Source organism: Elgaria multicarinata, chromosome 10 (assembly GCF_023053635.1).
Source record: "Elgaria multicarinata webbii isolate HBS135686 ecotype San Diego chromosome 10, rElgMul1.1.pri, whole genome shotgun sequence".
Lineage (NCBI taxonomy): Eukaryota > Metazoa > Chordata > Lepidosauria > Squamata > Anguidae > Elgaria > Elgaria multicarinata.
Window position 1 is genome coordinate 88,248,824 of NC_086180.1, and position 24,356 is coordinate 88,273,179.

The following is a 24,356-nucleotide window of genomic DNA, read 5'->3' on the forward strand; positions in this document are numbered from 1 at the left end:
AAGTTAAATAAGACTACAAGTTTTTTTTTTTTAAAAAAAAGATAAATAAGCCTACAAAGTTATTAGAACAAATTCGACTTAAAAAGCAAAATAACTAACGAGAAACCATTACATGATATGTCATTGTGAACCTGCATCGTTCTAAATTTCACACTTTCTTCCCATGCCTTCCCCATTTTTTTAAAAAAATACTGATTTGCCCCACTTTTTCTTCATCTCTCAGCAGTTTTGGGTGTGGGGGGGGGATTTGGGGCTGAGGTGAATGAGAACGTTTGTTCTAATTTATATGGTGGCTATTCCGTATGGACTTCTAATTTATATATATATATATATATATATATATATATATATATATATAAAAAAAAACTGCAAATGAAAGAACATTGTCTTCTTCTTCGGCGGCTTCTGTGAGGTGTTCGAAGTTGTAGTTTTTACCTCATGCATTATTGCAGGGTCGCCGCGGCGGCGCAAGGGCCTCTGGGATTTGTAGTGTGGAAAAGAGCCCGCCTTTTATCACCGGCCCAGTCTTCTGCGGGGGGAAGGAATCCCTTCGCCCACTTGGCTTCTGTACTGGAGGCGCTGCGCCGGTCTTCTCCGTCCGTGGCTACAGGCGGCGGAAAACGGCGGGCGGCCGCTCGGGGGCGGGGGCGGCTCTCGCTCGCGCACGCGCAGGCGCGTTCCTCAGGGATGGGCGGGGCCGTTGGCGGGCGCGCTCCCGTATGTAAATGAGCGGGCGTGAGGTCAGAGGCAGTTGGAAAAGGGAACAGACAGAATGGCCGCCGCGGCTCCCGCTCCTGGCGCCTCGCAGTGCCGGAGCCCCCGCTGCACGGCGGAGCGCAGGGGAGTCCGCCGCGAACTCGACTCCTGGCGGCACCGGCTCATGCACTGTGTGGGTAAGGCAGAGAGAAGGGGGGCTGCGTGAAGGGGAGGTGTTGGGGGGAGGGCAGTGGGGGGGGATGGGGAGGGTCGTGAGGGGAGCAAAGCGGCTCGGTCGTCGTCGTCGTGATACGAAGAGCCGCGTACAGGCTCGACTCCCCCTCAGGGCAAAGCGTGCCTGACCTGAGGGGGGATGGACGCACACACACGCCTACTGCTTCTTGTGGACCCAATTGTGTGTGTGGGGTGGGTTGTCCCTTTTGTCCGGGGCTCGTTCTTCTGGATAGTGTGTGCGCTGGGGTCCATCCGGGTGCGCCCGCCCCTTTAAGAGGGGAAGCCGCTCGTGCGTTGACGGTTGGGATTTGAAGTTCCCCCCTCCCTGTCTCCCTCCCTCGCGCTGGCCTGCGCCTCCCTTTCTCCCTCCCGGCGTTGTCATAACAACGGCAGTTCTCGCTCTTTTCTCCTCCTCCCCCCCTCCCAACCCACCCCCTGGGCTGTCCTGTGCCCAGGGTGGCTCCTTTGGCAAGGTGGAACCGGCCTCTTGTTACTTTCTCTTCTGCTCCCCTACCCAGTAGTTCTTAATCTGTAACACTCCCCCCCCCCCCCAGCTTTGCTGGGTACAAATTCAGGTTTCCTTCCTGACTTCTTCTTCTAGGTGCTTTTTAGATGTACTTGCTATCATATGATCCAAGCTTATTCCTTGAGTTACAGATGTAGAGTGAGAGTGTGTGTGTCTGTATATGCTCAAGGATTTTGTTGAATTCTTGTAATTTATTGCAATCCTTGTAAACCCGATTCTTGTAATAGATGTATAGTCTGTTAAGGTTTGGGGGTCCCTTGAAATTTTTGCTGTATCGGTCTTTATCCAGAGGTGCTCCTACTATTTACCCTATTTCTTCGATTCTAAGATGCACTTTTTTCCCCATATAAACATCTCTTAAAATGGGGTGCGTCTTAGAATCGCGGGTATGTCTTAGGGTTTTTCGTTTCTGTTGGTGGTACTGAAATTAGTGTGCGTTTTACAATCGAAGAAATACAGTATTTAGCATCTCCAATAGCAAGATTAAGACAGCAGAGCTTAAGATGGACAGAGCTTACCCGTGGGGTGCAATTCATATTTATAAATGTAATAAATAGGGGAGTGCTACTGTGCAAGCCCAATAAAAATTAATAGTGCATTTATTTATTTTCAGTATTTTATCATACTCATTAGACAAAAAGATATCAGGCTTATAATCTAAAATACATGAAACAGGAGGGAAGAGGAGGGGGGAAGCAAGTTCAGGTACCAGTTCTTAGTCACAGTGTTCTTATAATACAGCTTCTGTTTGTTTCAGTGAGTTTGCATGGGAGAAACGAACATGATGTTAGAGAGGGGTGGGAGAAGAATTGTTTTCTCCTGTTTGGCTTTTCCACCTTTAGTACCAAATTCTTTAAGTTTGCTCTGCATCTGTTGATACCTATTCTCTGTCAGGGCTGGGGCAGTATGCTTAGTAACGTTGTTTTTTTAGTCAGACGTGGATTTCTGAGCTTAAGGAAGGACAACAGAAATGCTCCCCTGCATGTGACCTAGACCCTTTACTTTAATTCTGACTCCTCCTTGGGATTGTGGGAAATCATTTTGCTTATTTAAGTGTATATAGAATGTAATCATACCCAACTGTATTAAGATGGGGTTTGAACTATCTTACGATCGCACTGTCGATCAAAACTCTACTTTCACATTGAACAGTTTAGGAGACTTGTTTTTCCTCGCTCCCCCATTTCATCTTAAGACTCAGACCATGCAGACATCCTGTGTTCAGCATCAAATCAGCTTTTAATACCCTCCTGCTTTTTGTAATATCTTGCTTGATAAAGAGATCTGGGGTCTCAAAAGGTTGCACTTTCTTGGGACCTTTCAGTTTGTGTAACAAAGGTATACTGATATGGAATATTCTTTGTCTTGTATATCTGTGTCTGTGGGGCATCAAGGATGGTATGAATTTTAAATCCACATTTAGGTAATATATTTATTAGGATCAACCAAAATTTACAAGGGGCTCATTGTCCTACTGTTATCAGCTGAATCCCATTTAAATTAGTAGTACTCTAGCTTCTTTTTGTTTTGTGGCTAAGAATAAAGCTAATGTGATTTGGAAAGATAAGGATGAATTATATTCAAATAGCATTAGACAAAGAGTGAGGGTGGAGAATTAAGGATTCTTATTCTTTGGGGTTTAAGTCAAACTGACTTCAGTATAGTAATTCTCACTGTTTTACAATGTTGGGTGTCATATATGGAACTTTTTAAGTGTCAGCCCCCACCCCACCCCCGGGTGCCCCACATTACATTTATCACTTGCAGACCTAAAGGTCTTCTGTCTCCTGAAAATGGGGGCAGTCATTCTTCAGTGTGCACTAGGTAGGGAGGGGGAAAGACTTGTATTCCTTGCACAACAGAGTAGAGAAATACAGATTTTGAGTTGGATTTCCATTCTGCCCAATGTGCAAATACTGAGTGTATTAGGAACACAACTTTTATAGCTCTGGTGTGATGTTTCCTTTTATCCCCAGAAATAAAATACCATTGCTAGAGTTGAAATGTAGTACTTGTTGCTTATAGAGCAGTTGTTGAATCAAACATACACCTTGATTCATGAAATGTTCACAGCACATCAAAAATATGAACAGTCAAAGATAGTTTCCTGAAGGTAAGATGTTTGAAAACACTAATTCCACCTCTGTTTGTCTTCCAGGGAACCCATACATGTTTACAGAAGACGTGAGGTATATTCTAGGGTGTATATGGAACATTGGTTAGGTTTAACCCCAGCATTGCTCTTTACTAATAAGTGAACAGGGACCTTCCAATATGCTGAGCAAAGATCATTCATGGCCTGTGGCAGAAAGCTGTTCTGTTCCCTTTCATGGAAGGTGCCTCTGCCTGACTTTTGGGAATTCCTCTCTCCCCTCACACCACTGCTAACCCCATTCAGAATGGTCCCTGACCCCCGTGTAGCATTTTAAGGGGTCTAGCGGGGCTGCCATGCAGAGGAGGGAAATGTATTTCTGTAGTTGTACTTGCCTAAATCTGCATCTAAATCGCTGAAATTGCTAGAGGCTGCAAGTGAACATTCTGCGAAAAAAGTGTTCAATTAGTATATCACATTGGACACTTACACAAGCAACTCTACCTGGTTCATGTGGTGGAGTCTAATGCATTATGAAATTCTAGCAGTGCTTATTGCAAGGGTGCACTCTAATCTCTCTGAGGGGCAGTTGTCTGTTTTTACTTAGAGGGGACACATCACTATGCTAACCACAGAAATGTGTTTGCTTTTCTTTTTTAGGTTTCTTGGTTTCCTCTTTAATCCATTCTCTGTTCAACTTTTATCTGTGCACCTCATATCCTGCTGTCTCTTCTCTCTGCATTACTTGAAGTCTTTCTGAACCCCCTCTTGGTTTATTCTCTTTTTCAATCTACAGTGCTTGTTCTGCATACTGTAGCACACACTTCCTTCTGTCTGCATCCCTACTTGCTATCTTCTCTTTTTTCCCACCCACAGGTTTTTCTGCAGCCCTATTTCTTAGTAACTTGGTTCGCATGTCATGACATTTCCTGGGTTGTTTAATCTGGGTATTAGCTTGCTACCCAGGGGCAGCAAGCTAATGTACTGCCTCTTGCACACTTGTCACTTCTGCTTTTAGTCAACAACTCAGGAACACCCCATTCCTTGATAGTTATCCTTATGTGTGAACCCAGAACTGTGGGTTTTTTTAGGGGTTAAACAAACCAAAGTTTATTCAATAGCAAACCATGGGCAATTGATTGAAAACTGAAGTGAGGAGTGCGTGGGAGGCAGTGCACTTGCTGCTGCTCAACCTCAACAATTCCCGGGTTGTTTAACCTGGGAATTGTCATTAAGTGTGAATTGGTGCTCCTCTTTTCCTATGCATCTCTGTAAGTTGTCCTCCTCTTTTCTCTCTCCTTATCATAACAGATTTTTTTACCCTATCTCTCAGCTGCCCGTACTAAGCAGGTGTCTGTATCTCCATTGCTAAATTACCCACAGATCTTGTGTACCCTATAGAATTCTCTGTTCCCACCCACCTCACTTTCTTCTTTACTCTTCATTTTTGTTGTATTTCTGCCTATTTCCTCTCCCCTAGGCAACCCCAAAACAGAGAGGGCCACAGTTGGTGCCTAGTTTCCCTCCTTAACTTACGTGGTGTCTTATTGAGAGAGCTCTTACATTGTCTGAAATTCTGATTGAATAGCTGATGAATGTGGGAACCATTTGGAAACAAATGTGGAAATTGAGAACCACAGTTTAATTTTACTGTTCTTATCCCCCAAAACAGCCTTAACAATTTGCTTGCTTTTGTCTGTTGTCCTTGATTGTAGGAAGCTAATTACTATGGCAATACATGCCTTGTGATTTGGAGTTGCAACTTTGCATACCTTGAACAGATGTGAGGATAGTAAACAGTGAAATAATGTATTGCAGCTCTTAAAAACTGCCTGATATTTAATGGAGGTAGCTTACTGAATAGGCTGAGTCGACCCGAGCCGGCTGCCTGAAACCAGCTTCCGCTGGGATCGAACTCAGGCCGTGGGGAGAGTTTCGGCTGCAGAAACTGCTGCTTTACCGAAATGAGTACCCAGTTAGCTGGGGGAAAGGTAATAACGGCCGGGGAAGGCAACGGCAAACCACCCCGCTATAAGGCCTGCCAAGAAAACGTCAGCGAAAGCTGGCGTCCCTCCAAGAGTCAGTAATGACTCTGTGCTTGCACGAGAGGTTCCTTTCCTTTTTCCTACTGAATAGGTAGCAAGTGATTGTTTTGAGTGATAAATTCTATTGTTGCACTTAATTTGGAGAAAAGTAAAGAAAGATTATGGGTAGTGATGATAGCTTGCTACATTTGGAATCTTGAATCTCTCTGGCACTTGTTTTAACACACATGACCTGATCCATATGTAATGGCAATCCAGAATATTTATTGTTTCCTTTCTCAGAGTTTACCCATGATTTGTCTGCCAGATAATCATGCAAGGTGTAGGTTATTTATAACTAATTTCTGTGTTATTTAAATCTGTACTCCTTTGCCCACTTCCTCTCTGTATCCCAAATGCTTTTGCAATGCTGTAGTCCTAGCATGTAGAAGGTTCTTGCCCGCCACCTCTTTAGCCTGGTGATATGTTATGAACACCACAGTATGGAGATAGTGTTTCCTCTTTTTTGAGGAAAGTACTGGAGGAAGTTTAAACATTAAGAGATGTGAACACCTACACAGATTTGGGATTTTCATTGTTTTTTGCCTTTCCTGAGCTTGGATATGGAAAAGTGAGCTTCATGTTGCAGAATGTTTTCAGTATTTAGGAGTTATCTGGGAAAGAGCAAAGCACAGGTCTTTCTTTTGAAGCTTGGTGTCAAGCTATTATTCCAGGAGTCTCCAACCTTTTTGGACCAATGGGCACATTTGGAAATTTGAGAAACTGTTGTGGGCACCATCACAAATGGCTCCCATGGAGTATGTGGCTAGTCCCATAATGGTAGCTGTGGGGGCCTGGCTAGTCAAAAAACAAATCACTTAAGAAACCAAATACAAGTAGAGGAAGAGTCTAAACTTCAAAGCCATTGACTATGGTATCCTCCTCGATTGACTCCATTGGATGGGTGTTGGAGGCACTGTGTTCTGGTGGTTCTGGTCCTCTACCTGTATGGTCGATTTCAGAGATTAACATTGGGTGATCGTTTCTCAGCCCCTTGGCAATTAAGCCATAGGGTACCACAAGGCACCATCTTGTTACCACAGGGCACCATCTTTCCCCAATTTGTTTAACATCTATAGGAAGCCTTTATATAGTCATAAGGGGATTTGGAGCAAAGTGCTATCAGTACACCAATGACATACAGCTCTACCTCCCTGTGAATCAGGAGAGCCTGTGCAAGTTCTAGATTAATGCCTAAAATCAGTAACGGGCTGGATGGGGGCCAATAAACTGAAGCTGAATCCTGGCAAGACGGAAGTCCTGTGGGTAAGTGGTTCCCGAGTCTGGTAAATAGGCTCATTGCCTGTTCTGGATGGGGTTGCACTTCTTCTGAAAGATCAGGTTCGTAGTTTGGAGGTACTCTTGGATCCATCTCTGTCACTGGAGTCTCAAGTGGCCGTGGCAGCTCAGAGTGCCTTTTAACAGCTTTGGCCGGCTTGCCAACTACAGCCTCTTCTGGACAGGGATAGCTTGGCCATAGTGGTTCTGGCATTAGTAACCTCAGGACTGGATTACTGCAATGCATAATATGTGGGACTGCCCTTAAGTCTGCTTTGGAAGCTGGAGCTAGCTCAGAACGCAGCAGATCGGCTGTTGTCTGGAGCTGCCTTTAACTCCTTTGCTTAGGGAATTTCACTGGCTACCTATTGGCTAACGGGTCAGGTTTAGGGTTTTGGTACTAGTACCAAAACAACTTGGGACCAGGATACCTGAGAGAGTGCCTTCTCCCTTACCAGCCTGCCTGATTACTGAAGTGGTCGGAAGGCATACTTCTGGTGGTTCCACATGGACCTATGGCCTGCCTTTAGTGTAGCGGCCCCTTCTCTGTGGAACTCCCTGCCACTGGAGGTCAGGCAGACACCAACCCTAGGCTGCTTCCAGCGCCTCCTGAAAACAACTATTTTGAGAAGCCTTCTTTAGCTGACTAGCCACTATTTTTCTGGTTCCTTTGTTTTTAAATTGAACAATTTAAATTTGGTTTTTTAATCTTTTACTGTTTATACCTATGTTCACCACTCTGGAATCTGTGTTAGACAATTGAGCAGTATATTGATGATGATGATGATGATGATGATAATGCCGATCCCCATATTTGACCCCACAGAAGCACAACAAAATAGCCATTTAATTTTGCAACCCTGTACATGCTTACATTGCTCTGCTAATCCAGCCTACCCACACACCCTTTCCCAGCCCCAAAGGAAAGGAATTTTTCCCCTACCTTTGGCCCCAGGCTCAGCCACTCCATTCTCTTCCTGGCATTCCTATCTCCTCTGCTGTTGGAGCTCCACCTGGGAAGGTGGTGTGTGTGTGTGTGTGTGTGTGTGTGTGAAGAACAAAAGAAGAAGCTGGGAAGGCAGAGAAAAATAACTATGATAAGAAGAGAAGAAATAGTGAGATAAAGGGGTGAGGAAAAGAAAGAGCAAGGCTAGAGGCTGGAAGGGAGGGGGAAATAGAGAAATATCAAGCCTAGAGGCTAGGAGCGGGGAAGAAGGCAAGTTGAAGAGGTGTGGGGGAGAGAAAGAGCAGGGCTAGAGGCTGGGGAAAATAGGCAAAGGAGTAGAGAAAGTGGGGCTAGAGGCTAGATGGGGGGAAGAGAGTGAGAAAGAGGTGTGAGTAGAGAGAACAAGGCTAGGGGCTTGTGGAGAGAAACAGCAAGGTTATAGGGAGGGGGAAATAGCAAGGCAAAGGCGAGGGAGTGAGAGAGCGAGAAAAGGGGTTGTGGAGAAAGAAATACCAAGGCTGGGAGGGGGAGAGCATGCGTGCAAAGGGGAAAAAAAGATTGAGTGGGGTATGGAAGCAACACGTTCTCTCTTTCTGAACTGTAGATCAGTGGCAAGTTCAGGAATAAGAAGGAGAACCTGGTGTCCTAAAGTTTTTCATGTTTATTGGTAACAATACATTTTTGAAGGGGGCAGGGAATGGTGAGCTTTGCAGGCGCCATTAGAGGCGCCTGCAAATCCCTGCAGGCGCTGCATTGGTAACCCCTGTATTAGTCTAATAGGATCTTTGACTCCTCAAAAACAGTTTGTAAGTGGACAGAGAAACAGACTTATTCAATGTTCAAAATAAGCAAAATATTCAATTCCGAAAGCCATATGCATTGCAGGCCACAAATGGCCTTTCATCAGGGGAACTGTATGTGATTAAACAATGTTTGTTTTGTCAAGGTGTATGTCTTGGAAGATACAAACTTCATGTAAGTGAGCGTAATACTTTAAGTCCCTTCTTTTAGAGAGAGAAAGTCTTTGCTGTTGCTTAATATTTGTATATTAATACACAGCACAGAAATGGATCTGTGTGTGAAACTTCTTGAACAGTGGAAGTTTAGTATCAAAGGCCCTTTCTACACCTAAGGGTTGTCCCAGGGAAATGGAGGGTTTGTCCCTGCCTGATCTGGGGATATAGGGCTAGTGTAAGTATGCCCAAAGACTCTTGCTCTTTCAGATGATGATTCTAATTAAAAACTTGCAATATATATTAGTATTAGCACTATCATATCATAGCAATCTTGCAGTGAAGCATTCCATCGTTATGATGAAAGATCAGAATACTTCCCATTTGAAACCAGATACCTCAGTTTACTTTGCTTTTTATACATAGCCATTTTATTTGCTGCAAGGCTGGACATTTGCTGTCCCCTTGGCTGAGACTAGTGCAATCTATTCCTTTAATATTATTCTCTTGGCTGCCTTTCAGAGATTTCCTGGCAGTAACACCTCTTGTCTATTATTTCGTGCCTAACTTGATGGATGATACCTTAACTTTAATTTTCCAGAGATTCAGTGATCTTTTCAACATAGTACTCGAATAAGTGGGTTTCCCCAAAAAACTGCAAGCAGAAGAGAGCAAAGAGAGGCCGCCTCCTGCTGTCCTCCTTAGCTTCTATTTCCTTCTTGCTTATGCCTCCTATGTTCCACCCACCTCATCCCAACTCTTTTTCTTAACACCTCTGTTGTATTTGGGCCTGAGGAAGGAAAACACATGCCTATTGAAGGATGCCAGTTTGGATTTCTTGAAAATATTTCCAGTGTCTTTGTAGAGCGGGTCCTTTGTTTCATCCTATGCTCAAGCAAGTGAGAGGGCTTCACGGTCTCCAAATTGGTTGGCTGCTACCTTCAAAATCACGAGAATAATTTCTGCCTCCGAGAAAACTCAATTCTCTCTTCTTCTCCCGCACCCCAAGCACAAATATTTTTGTGACTGAAGGAGGCTGTCCACTCAACCTCCTTGCATTCTCCAAGTTTTCAATGTGGGTAAGGAACTTCTGGGGGATATCCCGCTTGTTTCCTGTCAGACCATTCAAACTTCTAGCTTTGCAGGGCACTTGTCCTCCAAGTCTAATTCACTGCTGAAAGGATCTAAAGGGAGAATAAGTGGAAGTCCCCCTTTTCACTATAAAGATCCTGTAGCTTAGAGGATATTTATGTCAGAATGTGTATCCTCCATACCCTGCCAAAAGTCAAAGCCTGAAGGCTTCATCCTGGAGTCCTCAGCACTAGCCAGCAACCATTCCATCAGTCTGCAACAAGAGAGAAGGGAACCTGAGAGACCAGTTGCCTTTGGCTCTTCTTTTCTCTCATCTGTCACCTACTGGGCTACTTGAACTGTTTCCGTGCAAGCTGGTCATTATAAGAACTGGTTGCCTGCTTTTTTCCTCCTGTTGCCTGACCCCTTTTTTTCTGGGAAGGGACTCTCATTTTGTTTTTGTTGATCTGTAAGCCACTCTGGGAGCCATATAGGTGAAGATGGGGTAAAACACCTTTAGAGATATAAAGGTGGTGCCTATGTGCTGCTCAGGTTTCCCAGGCAATATGCGAGCATAGCACTCAGTCCTGTTAGTTTGATGGTATGGTGACAGATTAGAGGACAAACAGGGTAGGTATCATTCTTCAACATGTGAACAGACACAGTTTAAACTAGAATGGTATCCACATGCAGCCACCCCTCTACTTTCCTTGGATGGGAGTTGTTGCATGTCCTTTCAATTGTAATGTTTACGCAATAATATCACATGAATCTGCATGTACTGGAACATACCAGCAGCACTTGGCATTAAAGACCACAATTTCTTAAAATGATGAATACCTGATTCATACCCCACCACTAAATGAATTGCTACAGGTACAAGTCTTTGCCAGTGTCATCTGTCAGAAGAACTACTACTTGGTAGAAGTACCTATGCTGAAGAGTTCTTATCTTTCAGCGTGTTGGCTAATGGCAGCTCGTCTTCCTCCTTTCCCCTTTCAGTAGGGGTTCCGCAAGGCTCGGTGCTTGGCCCGTTGTTGTTTTCCTTATACATGTTGCCCTTGGGCAAGCTTATTCAATCTCATGGCCTCCAATATCATCTGTATGCCGATGATACACAACTATATCTGTCATCTCTGGAACTTTCTCCTGATGTTCACGATCGTATCTCGGCATGTCTTTCAGATATCTCAGCTTGGCTGCTTCATCGTCGTTTGAAACTTAATATGGCAAAGACTGAATTGCTTGTTTTTCCTCCTAAACCTTCTCCTCATCTCTCATTCTCTCTTACTGTCAATGATGTTACGCTTACTCCGGTCAAGGAAGCTCGTAGCCTTGGCTTTATATTTGACTCCTCGCTCTCCTTTATTCCTCATATTGAGGCAGTAGCTAAATCTTGTCGTTTTTTCCTGTATAATATTGCCAGGATTCGATCATTTTTGTCTGTCTCTTCTGCCAAGACGCTTGTTCATGCGCTGGTTATTTCACGGTTGGACTACTGCAACCTTCTTCTCTCTGGCCTTCCTTCTTCTCACATCAGTCTGTTGGTTTCTGTTCACCACTCTGCCGCAAAGATCATCTTCTTGGCTCGCCGCTCTGACCATGTTACTCCGCTTCTGAAATCTCTTCATTGGCTTCCAATTCACTTCAGAATCCAATATAAACTTCTCCTGTTAACCTTCAAAGCTTTTCACGGTCTAGCTCCTTCCTATCTCTCCTCTCTCATCTCACACTATTGCCCCGCTCGTGCTCTTCGCTCCTCTGATGCCATGTTTCTCGCCTGCCCAAGGGCCTCTACTTCCCTTGCTTGGCTCCGTCCATTTTCTTCTGCTGCCCCTTACGCCTGGAACGCTCTTCCAGAACATTTGAGAACTACAAGTTCAATTGCAGCTTTTAAAGCTCAACTAAAAACTTTTCTTTTTCCTAAAGCTTTTAAAACTTGATGTTGTGCGGACTTTATACTGTTAGTTTTACCCTACCCTGTGCCTGCTTACCCTACCCTGTGCCTGTTTGCATTCTCTTCCCCTCCTTATTGTTTTACTATGATTTTATTAGATTGTAAGCCTATGCGGCAGGGCCTTGCTATTTACTGTTTTACTCTGTACAGCACCATGTACATTGATGGTGCTATATAAATAAATAATAATAATAATCTTATTGCCTACCTACTCAGCTTCTTGACCTCATCTTAGTGGGCTTAGGTGGGGTCAGTGAATAAGCTTCTAATATAATCTTCAGCCTTGTATCTGAGGTAATAGTTTTGTTGAGAAAGTTGTATTGAATTCCAAGTATTATACACCTTGTGTAATAATTGGAGCTTGTGCTCTGTTTTCATTAACTCATGATATAGCTAAGTAGTAGATTCTCCTATGATGGATAGGCTAATAGCAGGGATCCAACCTTTTTGGTCTGTGGGTGCATTTGGAAATTTAAGAAACTATCTGGGGCATCACCACAAAATGGCTGCCATGAGAGGCATGGCAAAAGATTAGTGACCTGCTCAAAAGAATTGAGTAGAAGGCAGATAATGGGGTCTCGAGCTCCAACACACTAAACAACTGCTTTTAACCCACAGTTTTCAGTACCAACAAAGACCTATTTCAAAGCAATCTTAGCTGCAGGTATGAAATGTGTCTTCTTTTTTTTAAAGATGGACAGAGTAATAAGGCAATAGGGCAGGTGATAAGCTGTCCAGGTGCACATTGTTGCCACAGGCACCGTCTTGCATGGCCCTCGCTTATAGGTTCGACTCAAATGTCTTTGGGCCACGTACTAATGTAAACCAATAGAAGGCTTTTGTTCTATTGGAATTACTTTCTATTGATAAGCCCTTCTATTTCTACTGCTGCGATAAGCTCTCTGCTGTTGCTCTTTTTAGTGACTGCATCCTGCATCTCAGCTACATGGATACCAGTTCTGAACAGGCCTGTCAGAGATGCATCAATTGCAAGTATTGCTATTTAGTAGCAGGAGCAAGTGAATGTTGAAATATCTAACAATAAAATACTATATAAAACTGGACAATCAGTTGGATAGAATGGTAGACTGGAGATGACAGAACAAAATTGTGTGAAAGGCTTTCAGTCACAATGTGGGCGGTAGTTTGTCCCATGAGATAGGAGGGGAGCAAACCAACTAGCCCAGGCCCTTCTTTGCCCCTCTTCTCCTATGGTTATTACTGCTGCTGCTAAGTGGACATCTTTATTTTTCCTGGCAGCCTCCACTAAAATAACCCTATGATTTTGGTGTTTCCTATGGACTTCCTTGCTAACCCAGCCACTAGGCAGTATGGGGTGGAGTGGGAAGGCAATTAGGCATGGAGTGAAAATTGAGGTATCAAACCAACCAACAAATGTAGCTTTTATTATAATTTTTGGTAAACAACAACTAGATGGTTATTATAATGAGAATTTAGGGATGACGTGGGAGAAACAGATTTAACACAGTTTTAGCAGTTAACCATAAGAGCAATTAGGCTATGAAAGTAATATGGAAAAAACACATCGATCTAAATCCTGTCTAGACTGTTTCTCTACTTAAGCCAACTCCTAGTAATAAAACATTATTTTAGCTCATCCTAGTCATTTGGCAGTGCAACTTCTAGTTATCTGTCTTCTAGCTCAGCTTTTTTGTTTTTTGGAAACTGGTGTCTTCCGTTTTCTGCACACACACACTCCATCCTGGCTTTTGTCTTCTGATTTTTGCTCTTGAACTTTGCCTGCTTACCTGCTAACTTCATAAATCTACATTATTCTAGTTCCCCTTTCCAACCTCTTAACTAATCGGAAGGGTAGTAGATTTTTGCTGAATGTCTGTTTACCCTGGTAGGTTTCTGTTCACAAAGTTTGGCTTGGCTTACTACAGTGTTACTGTTGCAGAATTTGGTCTGCCTGTATAAACGTCTTTAGCCCCTCTTCCCTAGCTCACGCTGTAATCTCTTCTGTAAGTAAATATGTGGATGTTCTTATATGTTGCTATTCCCTCCTCCTTTTTCAGGTGTCCCGTGCCCTGCAAGAGGTGTGTACCCCACAGTTTGTGAACCTTTGACATATTAAACCTTAATTTATGGCCATCTCTGATCTCTCTTCTCCACCAAGTCCTCTGCACATACCAGAGACTTTTCATATTTCCCGAGCATTAGAGCAGGCAACCTGCTCTAAAGTTTGGTGCAAATAGACCTCCCCCCACCCCAATCCTTAGGCGGGAAGAAGTTTTTCATTATGCTGAGCTTGTTGTTTCTGCTTTCTCCAAAGCTCAGCATTTTGAGAAACTCCTCCTCCCTTCTCACAAGTTGGTCTAACACAGGAGCAATATTTTATGTCATGCCAGGAAGGGGCCAGGCATGTGAATTTTTGGGAATTGATATTACATGATTTCCAATTATGAAGGTGTTTCTGGAAAACTTTGCGTCTAATACTATGTCCTCAAAAAATTAACACTTAAGAAAGTTAACCTCTTGTCCTGGATTTATGTAATCTCCAAAGTGAGTTGATTGTGGCTCAATTTAGACATTAACAGCCAAACCTTGGTCATCCTTCATTTATGTATTGAATGTGATGCAAACTCCCTTCAGGGGCTCTATTTTCCTCCTATACCTCTTATTTATGATAACCATAGCTTGCTACAGCATCCAACAGTATAAAGTTACTGTTGACCATAATTTGCACTGTTGGCCACATTTTAAACCATGGTTACAGGAGACACAGGAAGAAGTCAAAGAGGGGGAACATTTGACCATGATATCAGAATTGAGCTAGCATTTAATTTGGTCTCCTTAGACGTTTATGGATTCACCAAATATATTTTCAGAATACTTCTGTAAACTGTCAAAACTGTTGCTTTTAAATAGGTGTTTCCAGTGCTAAGAGAGAGAAGAATGGAGTGCAGTGTAGACAGAACTCCCTGACTACTACTAGTATTTATTCATTTATTGTATCATTAATTTTGTATCCAATTTTAGTTCAGTTAATTGTACTCACTATTTCATTTATATAAACTCATCTAACATTACATGAAATAGCATAAGCAACCACACAAGTAGGCTTTGCTTTAAGGTATTCTACACAAAATAAAAAACCCACTTGCACATGAGTGTTGCATCATAATCGTGGATTTTGTTGAATATTTGCAAAGTCATACATGTTGAAATGTATTTACAAACAAAACAAAAAGAAACCTATCACTGGAGATAGGCCCATACCCCTCAAAAAATTGTTAAAGATCACATAAAATGTGTGCTCATTTTTTTTTTTTTTTTTGCTATAGAATATATAATGCAGCTTTCCCCAGCCTGGTGCCCTACAGTTTTGGACTATAACTCCCAGTCTTCCTAACCATTGTCCATGTTGGCTAAGGTTGATGGAAGTTGAAGTCCAGAATATCTGGAAGAAACAAGGTTGGGGAAGTCACATATAATTGCTTGGAATAACAAGACATCATCACTAGGAGTTGCTAAACCCATCCCTATACTACTCAATTTCTGTTCATTTTGGCACACGGCAATTGACTTCCATGAACGTGACCTTAAGGTTCAAAATGGACCTTACTGGCTTTTACAGATAGAGTACATCTCATTATATAGCAAAAAGAATGAGCATGTGTTTATGTGATATATGATCTTGAAAATATTTTGGAGGGGTGTGGCCAAGGCCATTGCAATATTTTTAAAAAAAATAATTCTGCCTGCAGATACATTTCAGCAGAATGACTCCACAATTTTTTAAAAAAATCCGTTACTGTGATGCAGCTCTTATTTAATTTGGTATGTAATGCCCCTTAATACTTTTCGTACAGCTTCTTTGAGGGAGGCAGTAGTAGTATCAATGCCATTTAATTAATATTCTTCCCTGCTCCCCAAGCATCAGTTTGTCCATTACCTTAAGGTCAGGATGCGGGAACCTTTTTCAGCTTGAGGGCCAAGTTCCAATTTGGGAATGGTCCCGGGGGGGAGGGTACATTCCAATATGATTAGATCCATATTGATCTAGTTTCTGGTCAGATTTTGTGACAGAAATAACCTTGGTCACTCCTGGTTGACTTGTACTAGGAGATAGATGGGTGGAAAGTGACCTTGTTGATTCTCTTGAGTCTTCCAGCGGCTTTCAGTATCTTGAATCATGGTATCCTCCTGGGTCAACTTGCTTTAGTAGTGTTTGGGGGAACTGTTTTAGTGGCTTTGGACCTTTCTAGAATAGTGTTCCAGAAAGTAGTATTGGGGACTATTCTACCCAATAAACTTGTATATGGCATGGGTGGGGAAGCTGTGGGCTCTCAGAAGAGGTTGGACTATAACTGTCATTATCACTGACTGGCTGGGGCTGATGGGTATTGGAGTCCAGTAAATATCGGGAAGGCCACAGTTTGAGCTGAATGTCATCATTATGTTGATGATACTGAGCTGTACCTGTCATTGCAAATGACTAACACTAAGGAGGTTGTTGAAACTCTGAAGTGATGTCTATGAACAGTTCTAATATGGATGAGGGTGAACAAGCTGAAATGTTATCAAGATAAGATGGAGATACTGGTGGTAATTTTTCTGATCTGGATGGAGATGTTTTACCTGTCCTGAATGGGATTGAATTCGCCTAAAGAACCAAGCACATTAACTTGATGTGCAGTTAGTGTTGATGGCTAGGAGTACCTTTAACAGTTTCAACTGGTATGTCAAGTACAATTAAATCTGGAAAACTTAGACCTTGCTTCAGTTATTCATACCCTGGTTATATCAAGATAACAATGCTCATTACATAGAGCTGCCTTTGAAAACATTTTGGAAAGTACAATTGGTCCCAAAGTAGCAAGGCAGTCAGTCAGCTCATATTACACTGATCCTCTGTCATTCGCACAATCTGTTTTCCAGGCTCAATTTAAGAAGCTTGTATTGATCATTTAAAGCCCTAAACAAAATAGAGTCTGGTTATCTGAAGGACCAGATACATGCCATATGAACTTAACTGAACCTTAAGATGAGCTTTGGAGGCTTTGTGTTTTGACCCATCATTAGTTTGTTTGTTTATTTATTTATTGAATTTCTATACATTTTGTATTTGTGCTTTTAACCTGTTCGTTGTTTTATTATGGTTTTAATTTTTGTGAACCACCCAGAGAGCTTCACCTATTGGGCTGTATAAAAATGAAATAAATAAATAAATAAATATACTGCCTAATAGCTGAAGCTCTCTGGGCAGTTCACAGAAATTCAAATCATAAGATTCAATATAAAACATAATAGGTTAAAACTACAGTATAAAAGTGCAACCAGAGTAAACCTAGCAGCAGTGCAGAAATTTTAAATGCAATAGCAGATTTAAAACAGCATGAGTTAAAAACTGGAATGCTAAAGATGCCTGGGAGAATAAAAAAGTTTTCAACGTGCACCAAAAAGAGCACAGTATAGGCACCAAGTGAACCCCTCTAGGATGTGGCCATACCTCGGGTCGAATGTGCTTGTATCTGTCTCGAAAGTTCCATCCCAGCCAACTCATAGGCTAGCTTAATAGCTTGAACTAACCAAGTAGAGAGCCTTTGAGAGGAAAACTGCAAGACCCTTATTCTGGCCCTCATGACAGACAAACAGTTTAGGGGACTTCCTAAATTTCTCTATTCTGACCTTATAAAATGCCAGGGCTCTTCTAACATCCAGTGTATGCATCACAGTCTCTATCGGAGAAGAAGGAGATTGAAAGAAAGTAGGCAACACAATCTCTTGATTAAGATCACCTCAGGGAGGAATGAAACATCTGGTCGCAAAACAACTTTATCATTATGGAAAATAGGTATGGTGGATCAATCCAAAGGGCACACAACTCCGAAGAACGATGAGCGGTAGTAATTGCAACAAGAAGCACAGCTTTAAGTGTTAAGAGTCTTAGATTCACGGATGCTAATGGCTCATATGTGAGAGAGCAGAACAGACAGGCTCCATTGAGGCACTAAAGATCTGAGTGGACATGCTAAATACCTCAGATTACCTTTGATAATCTACATGGATGGCTATGTGGAAATATGCATCCTTGAGGTCTATTGATATGAACTACTGACCTCTTTCCAGCAAAGGTAGAATTATAGCCAGAGTGATCGTATGGAATTTTCTGGTCCAGATGAATTCATTGACATTCCTGAGATCCAGAATAGGATGAAGTCTCACTTCAGTACCATAAAATAGTGAGAGAAGAAACGGTACTCTCAATACAGAATAACTTTCTGGATAGCTCCCTTCTGTGGTAGGGTAGCGATCGCTTCCTGAAGAATTTGGAAGAGTCACACATACTGTACTGATGGGAGGGAGGACTTCGAATTCTATTTTATATCCATCCTGAACAATGGCTAGAAGTTCTAGCCTAAAACCCAAGTTCTGTAGTAATCATGGACCAGGTCAAGTGGAATGGTGTCAGTATGTTACCAAACCGTGGAGACTGGAGAAGAAGTCACCTTTTAGAGATCGTATCCTATTTGGTATGAAATGAATGAAAGCAAGATGAATGAAGAATGTTTCTTTTGCTGCTGGTGTTGCAGATGATGAAAGCGAGAAGCACGATCCTGCTGATGATGATTCTGGTATGATGACTGATGACAAAACCAATGTTGGGGTTTAAAAGAAGAATATTTCTGAGGCTGAGGCATAGCGCATGGAACTATAAGTTCGAGGAGAAACTTCCGTTGATACTACTCTCCAATGCTCAGGAGATGGATGTTGTCTTGGGAAGGATGAATCCCTGATCTCTCCTTCTGATACCGACGTAGTTGTCATTGGTGCTGGAGGCAAAGTGTCTTGAACTGGTGACAAGGCTTGTACTGTCAATACTGATGGCCCCAGAGTGGTCGGCGGTGGTACCTTAGATTTTCTCGATGTCTCTTTACATGGGCATTTGAGGTCTTATGCTCTTTTGTTTTTTTAGATATCTTCTTAGCTGTAGATATAGTTAAGGAATGGTCCAGGTTGTAGGTCCATTTGAACCATAGTTAGAGTCAATGAGATAGATGCCAATGGCCCTGCAGGAGATACTGCTGAAATTGGAGGATCCTTTTCCATGGGCTGAGGAGACTTTGTCTACTGCTTCCAAAGCTCTCTTCCATCATATTGCCTTGAGGCGATCTGAATAGTTGCACTGTGCCTTGTTTAGAAAGGCTCATGCAATGGGAGCAAGCCTACATACGATTTGCTGAGGCAGAGCAAACAAAAGTGAGTGTCGGTCAGAATTAGGCACTTTGCTCCCGTAGTGAGACCACTTCTTGAACAGTGCTCTTAGTGCCATAACAGAAAGAGCTAAATTACCCCAATGGTCAGTGACTGCGAGGAAATGAAGAAAAAATAAGTCTTATTTTTTTTAGCAAGAAAACGGAGATGAGAAGGAGAATTGAAGAACAAAGAAGAAATGCAGAAAAAACTCACCTAATAGGGGAAAAAAATCAAGCGATGCTCCTGATGAGAGCACTACAAACAGTGATTGAAAGAGAACTGAGGTGGAAGCCCAATGGAGTAAGCGCAAATACGACAGTGGAGGATGGTTCCTGCCAAAACATTTCTCAGCTATGGAAGTTTTCCGAATGAGTCTCTGCACAGGACCCATGTGTGTGGTGCACAGAGACCACGAAGGCGAACCTATTGTTGTCATGTAACTTTCGTCTTGGAATATCTTATAAATTTAAATAAAAATTGCCATTGCTATAAATCAATGGAGATCTAACTCGGTATGTTTGGTATACATTTAATAATAATTGAAATAAAAAAGCACCTATGTCATGTTTTACATACTGAATAGATCTTTAAATGTCCTTCAAGTAGCCAAAAGTAGTTGAAATACTTGATTTGGAAAAAATCGATGTGCCTGGTGCAGTTTAAATTCCAAGAGATTTTGAAAATATTTTTATTGGAATAGCGTTAAATATTTTAAGACACGACTTAACTCAATAGCATATTCTATATTAACTCAACTCAACTTCTATTAATTTTGAATCGAGAAAAAATTGAAGCCATTTAAAACTGTCACCATATTATTTTTTTAACATGGCTAAAGACCTGTGTGCGCATATATATATTGTGCTTTCTAGGGATATTCTCATGGGAGGTTGGGTGGGTTGGGGGGAGCAATTTACAACTTTTGATTTTAGATTTAAGTATTGTATCAGTTCCAATTGCCAATGTTATTTGTATTGTTTTATTCATTATGTTACTAGTTTTAAGGGGAAATGCATTTCTAAAAATAAAACTTCTGCTACAGCTATGTGTATGGTCTCTGTATCCTAGCTCTGTTTATCACAGAGCTGAATCATCATGGTTCAAGTTTTTTGTGTGTGTCGTCGTCGTCCCCCAGTGTTAAAGAGCTATTGACATTTTAATGTTATGGCTGGGCTGAACATGGAGCCATGATTTCATTGATTCCATTTCAAACTAGCCACAATTTAAAGCTCTCTGGCAGTTTACAAAGGTTAAACCATAAAAATACAATATAATGTAAAACCATTCACATACCAACATGAAAAACATTTTACTCAATCAACAATAAAAATCCCAGCACGCATTAATAAATCTTATGCTGCCAAATGCTCCAGGAGGACCTCAGTGAGGAGAACATTCCACAATTGCGGCTACCACCAAGAAGGGCCTCTCCCTCATTCCTAGCCTCCAAACTTCCCTTGGAGGAGGGCCTTAGATGATGCTAGTATACAGGTAGTTTCATATGGAAGAGGTGCTCTTTCAGGTATTTCAGTCCCATGCCTTATAGAGCTTTATAGGTCACAACCAGCACATTGAATTGAGCTCAGAAATGTACAGGCAGCCAGTGCAAGGGGGATGGAAGCAGTGTTTTATGTTCACAGCTTTTCCCTGCTATGGATCTGGCCACTGCATTTTGCAGCTTCTGAACCATCTTCAAAGGCAGCCCCATATAGAGCATGTTGTGCTAATTGAACTAGAGCATAGACTACTGCAACCAGGTTACCCATCTTCATATAACTGTATAGCTGGGTTGCTAGCTGAAGCTGGTAGAAGGCACTCCAAGCCACTGAGGCCACTTGAGCCTCAAGTGACAATGATGACTCTAGGGACCCAGAAGAACTTCCAAGCTGCAGATATGATATGACTGCTGCAGGTGCTTGGTTTCTTTAAAGGACTGCTGTCTCTGTAGTTCATGTGGACACGGCCAGTTTTGTTGCTTATATGCTCTCTCAGAACCTTCCACAACTTGGTACCCACCATATATTTTGGACTTCAACTCCCATCAGCACAAGCCAGCATGGCCAATTGTCAGGAGTCCTGGGAGTTTATTTTATTTATTTATTTTATTTATTTATTTAAGGATTTTTATGCCGCCATTCAGCCAAAAAAGGCTCTCATGGCGGCTTACAAAAGTATTTCTTGACAGTCCCTGCCCACAGGCTTACAATCTAAAAGACATGACACAAAAGGAAAGGGGATTGGGAGGGAGGAGGAGGAGGGGGAAAAGGAAAGCAAACTCAGGCACTACAATCTTAGTTGGAAAGTTCAGCAGTTACAGGTGACAGCAGGAGGGAGGGGGCTCTCAGCTGGAGCTGGACCCAGGCACGGTGGAGAGGTGCCTGGCTGCTGCTTCCTCCCTCACTGGTGGCCTCTCCAGAGACAGTTGGTAGCAGGAGGGAGGGGGCTCTCAGCTGGAGCTGGACCCAGGCACAGTGGAGAGGTGCCTGGCTGCTGCTTCCTCCCTCTCTGGTGGCCTCTGCAGTTACAGGTGACAGCAGGAGGGAGGGGGCTCTCAGCTGGAGCTGGACCCAGGCCCGGTGGAGAGGTGCCTGGCTGCTGCTTCCTCCCTCTCTGGTGGCCTCTGCAGTTACAGTTGTAGTCCTAAATATTGTAGGGCATCATGTTGGGGAAGGGTGACACAGAGGATGTTGAAACCCATTCTAGCCAAGAACAGACTGCAAGCCTGAATTATCTACAAATATATATTAGCAAGTGTTTGTACTTACTCAAAAAACAAAAATCTAATTGTTATGAAACTTTTAGGATTGGTTCTACCTCTATCTGGGATGATTTTAGGCATGGTGAACATTTCATCTGCCATCTTGAAACAAAATGGTGGCCAATTGAAACATTCAGTCACTACCTCTATGCCATTTGATTGATTGTTATGAAACTTTTAGTTTTGTTCTACCTGTATCTGGGGTATGGTGAAAAATTTGGGGTATGGACATGGTGAAAAATTTGATGGCAATCTTGAAACAAGGTGACAGCAAAAAATTTTTTTAATAATGTACTGCTTCAATGGGAGTGTTTGTTTGTCCTCCTAGACAATGAATCCCAAGCGTCTGAAGCTCCTAAACAATGAAACCTATACACCTGAAACTTGGCATGGAGACCAAGGGAACCTTATGGGTGTACACAGAGTTATTTGTTTTTTAAAATGTATTAATTATAATTAATTTAAATGTGTCTAAATGCTTGAAGCCTGCAGAGGTGTACGGTGGAATGAAGTGGACAGACCCCTCCTTCAAGGGGCTGTGGGAGTTCACCATGTTAGGGACTGTGCCTGGGGGACTTGGCAGGCATGATGTGTTCAACTCTGGCAGCTGCAAAAGTTTAGCTGAAGACTTCACTTATCAAACTAAGGGATGTTCCAGACCATGCAAAGCTGGGTCCATGTGTTAGTTACTTATATTTTAGTTCTCAATATATTTGCCAAGTTGTATTTTGATAAGAATAAATAAAAGTATACATTTTAAGTGGTATCAATTTAAAAACTAAGTATGTGGCATCATATTGAGAGTGTCAATAAACATGATCCGTTGGACATTGTTTACTTAGACTTCCAAAAGGCATTTGATAGAGTCCCTCACCAAAGCCTCCTGAGCACACTTAGCAGTCATGGAATAAGGGGAGTGGTCCTTTTATGGAACAGTAACTGGTTAAAGAACAGACAGCAGAGAGTAGGAATAAACAGTAAATTCTCCCAATGGAGGGAAATAAATTGTGGGGTACTGCAGAGATTTGTATTAGGACCAATGCTTTTCAACTTGTTCATAAATGATCTGGAGTTGGGAGTCAGTTAAGTGGCCATGTTTGCTGATGACATGAAAGAGTGGTTAAAACAAAAAGGGATTGTGAGGAGCTCCTAAAGGATCTCTTCAAACTGAGAATGAGCATCCAAATGGTAGATGTGGTTCAATGTAAGCAAGTGAAAAGAGATGCATGTTGTATCAAAATTTCCCAACTTCAAGTATAACCTGATGGGATCTGAGCTAGCAGTGATGGACCAAGAAAGAGATCTTGGGGTTGTGGTGGAGAGTTCGATGAAAATGTCAACCCAGTGTGCAGCTGCTCTAAAAAAGATAAACTCCATGTTAGGCATAATTTGAAAAGGAATTGAGAATAAAACTGCTAGTATTATCCTGCCTTTATACAAATCTATGGTGTGGCCACACTTAGAATACGGTGTACAGTTTTGGTCACCGCACCTAAAAAAAGACATTGTAGAACTAGAAAAACTGCAGAAAAGTGCAGTTGGGGGAGAGTTACAACAGCTCGGATCGTTCAGCTTGGAAAAAAGAAGGCTAAGGTCAGACCTGATAGAGGGGTACAAAATTATGCATGGTGTGGAAAATGGGGATAGGGAGACATTTTTCTCCCCCTCCCATAATACTAGAACCTGGGGTCATTCCATGAAGCTGATTGGTGGGAGATTCAAGACTGATAAAAGGAAATACTTTTTCACACAGTGCATAGTTAAACTATGGAATTCTCTACAACGTACCAATTTGGCACCAATTTGGATGGCTTTAAAAGAGTGTTAGATAAATTCCTGGAGGAGAAGGCTGTCAATGGCTCCTTGTCCTGATAGCTATGTGGTACTTTCAGTAGCACAGGCAGTAAGCCTATGTACACCAGTTGCTGGGGAACATGGGTGGGAGGGTGCTGTTGTACTTGTGGGTTCCTGGTCAACAGCTGATTGGCTCCTGTGAGAACAGAATGCTGTATGAGATACTGGTCCAGTGCTAACTAGAGTTCTTTGCATTGGTCTCTGTGCATCACACATATGGGCGCTGCACCTGCATGGAGCCTTGCTTCGAACAACTTCTATATTTTAGGAACGTTTTGGTGGGAACCCTGCTCCACCGCTACACTGAACATGCCCAGTTGGTTCCCGCCCAAAACCTCAGTTCTCTTTTGACTGCCATAAGTGTTGCCTCACAAAGAACTTCATTGGTCTGTCTTTCTTTTTTAGACCGTTTTGCTGAGGACTAATCTTTCTGTGTTCTACTTTCTTGTTTATCTTTTTTTCCCAAGGCCTTGGCCTGTTCTGAGGCACATGGCCCTGAAGGCCCCATTTTCTAAATGCGTCCAGTGTCTCAGCGAGCTACCACCATCTGATGGCCCCACTTCATGCCTTTTAAGCCTGGGAGAGTCTCATGTTGTAGAGACTTGCCGATTTTGTATGTCATTTTCGAAGCAAGCCAGATGAAATTGAGCAGACCGCCTTAAGGCAATTTTGTGGCAACGTGC

General features: G+C 42.4%; 1 protein-coding gene across 2 annotated transcripts in view; it reads left to right on the forward strand.

Moving 5' to 3' along the window:
* Positions 1 to 757: 757 nt before the first annotated feature.
* The window catches only part of LCORL (ligand dependent nuclear receptor corepressor like), a 96,086-nt gene continuing 72,487 nt past the window's right edge, over positions 758 to 24,356 (forward strand). The window contains exon 1 of one of the 2 annotated variants that reach the window (XM_063135333.1): positions 758 to 893. In XM_063135333.1, coding sequence (XP_062991403.1) covers positions 773 to 893 — 121 coding nt within the window. In that variant the 5' untranslated portion in view covers positions 758 to 772. The remainder of the gene's footprint in view (positions 894 to 24,356) is intronic. The other variant, XM_063135332.1, reaches the window with a different exon arrangement.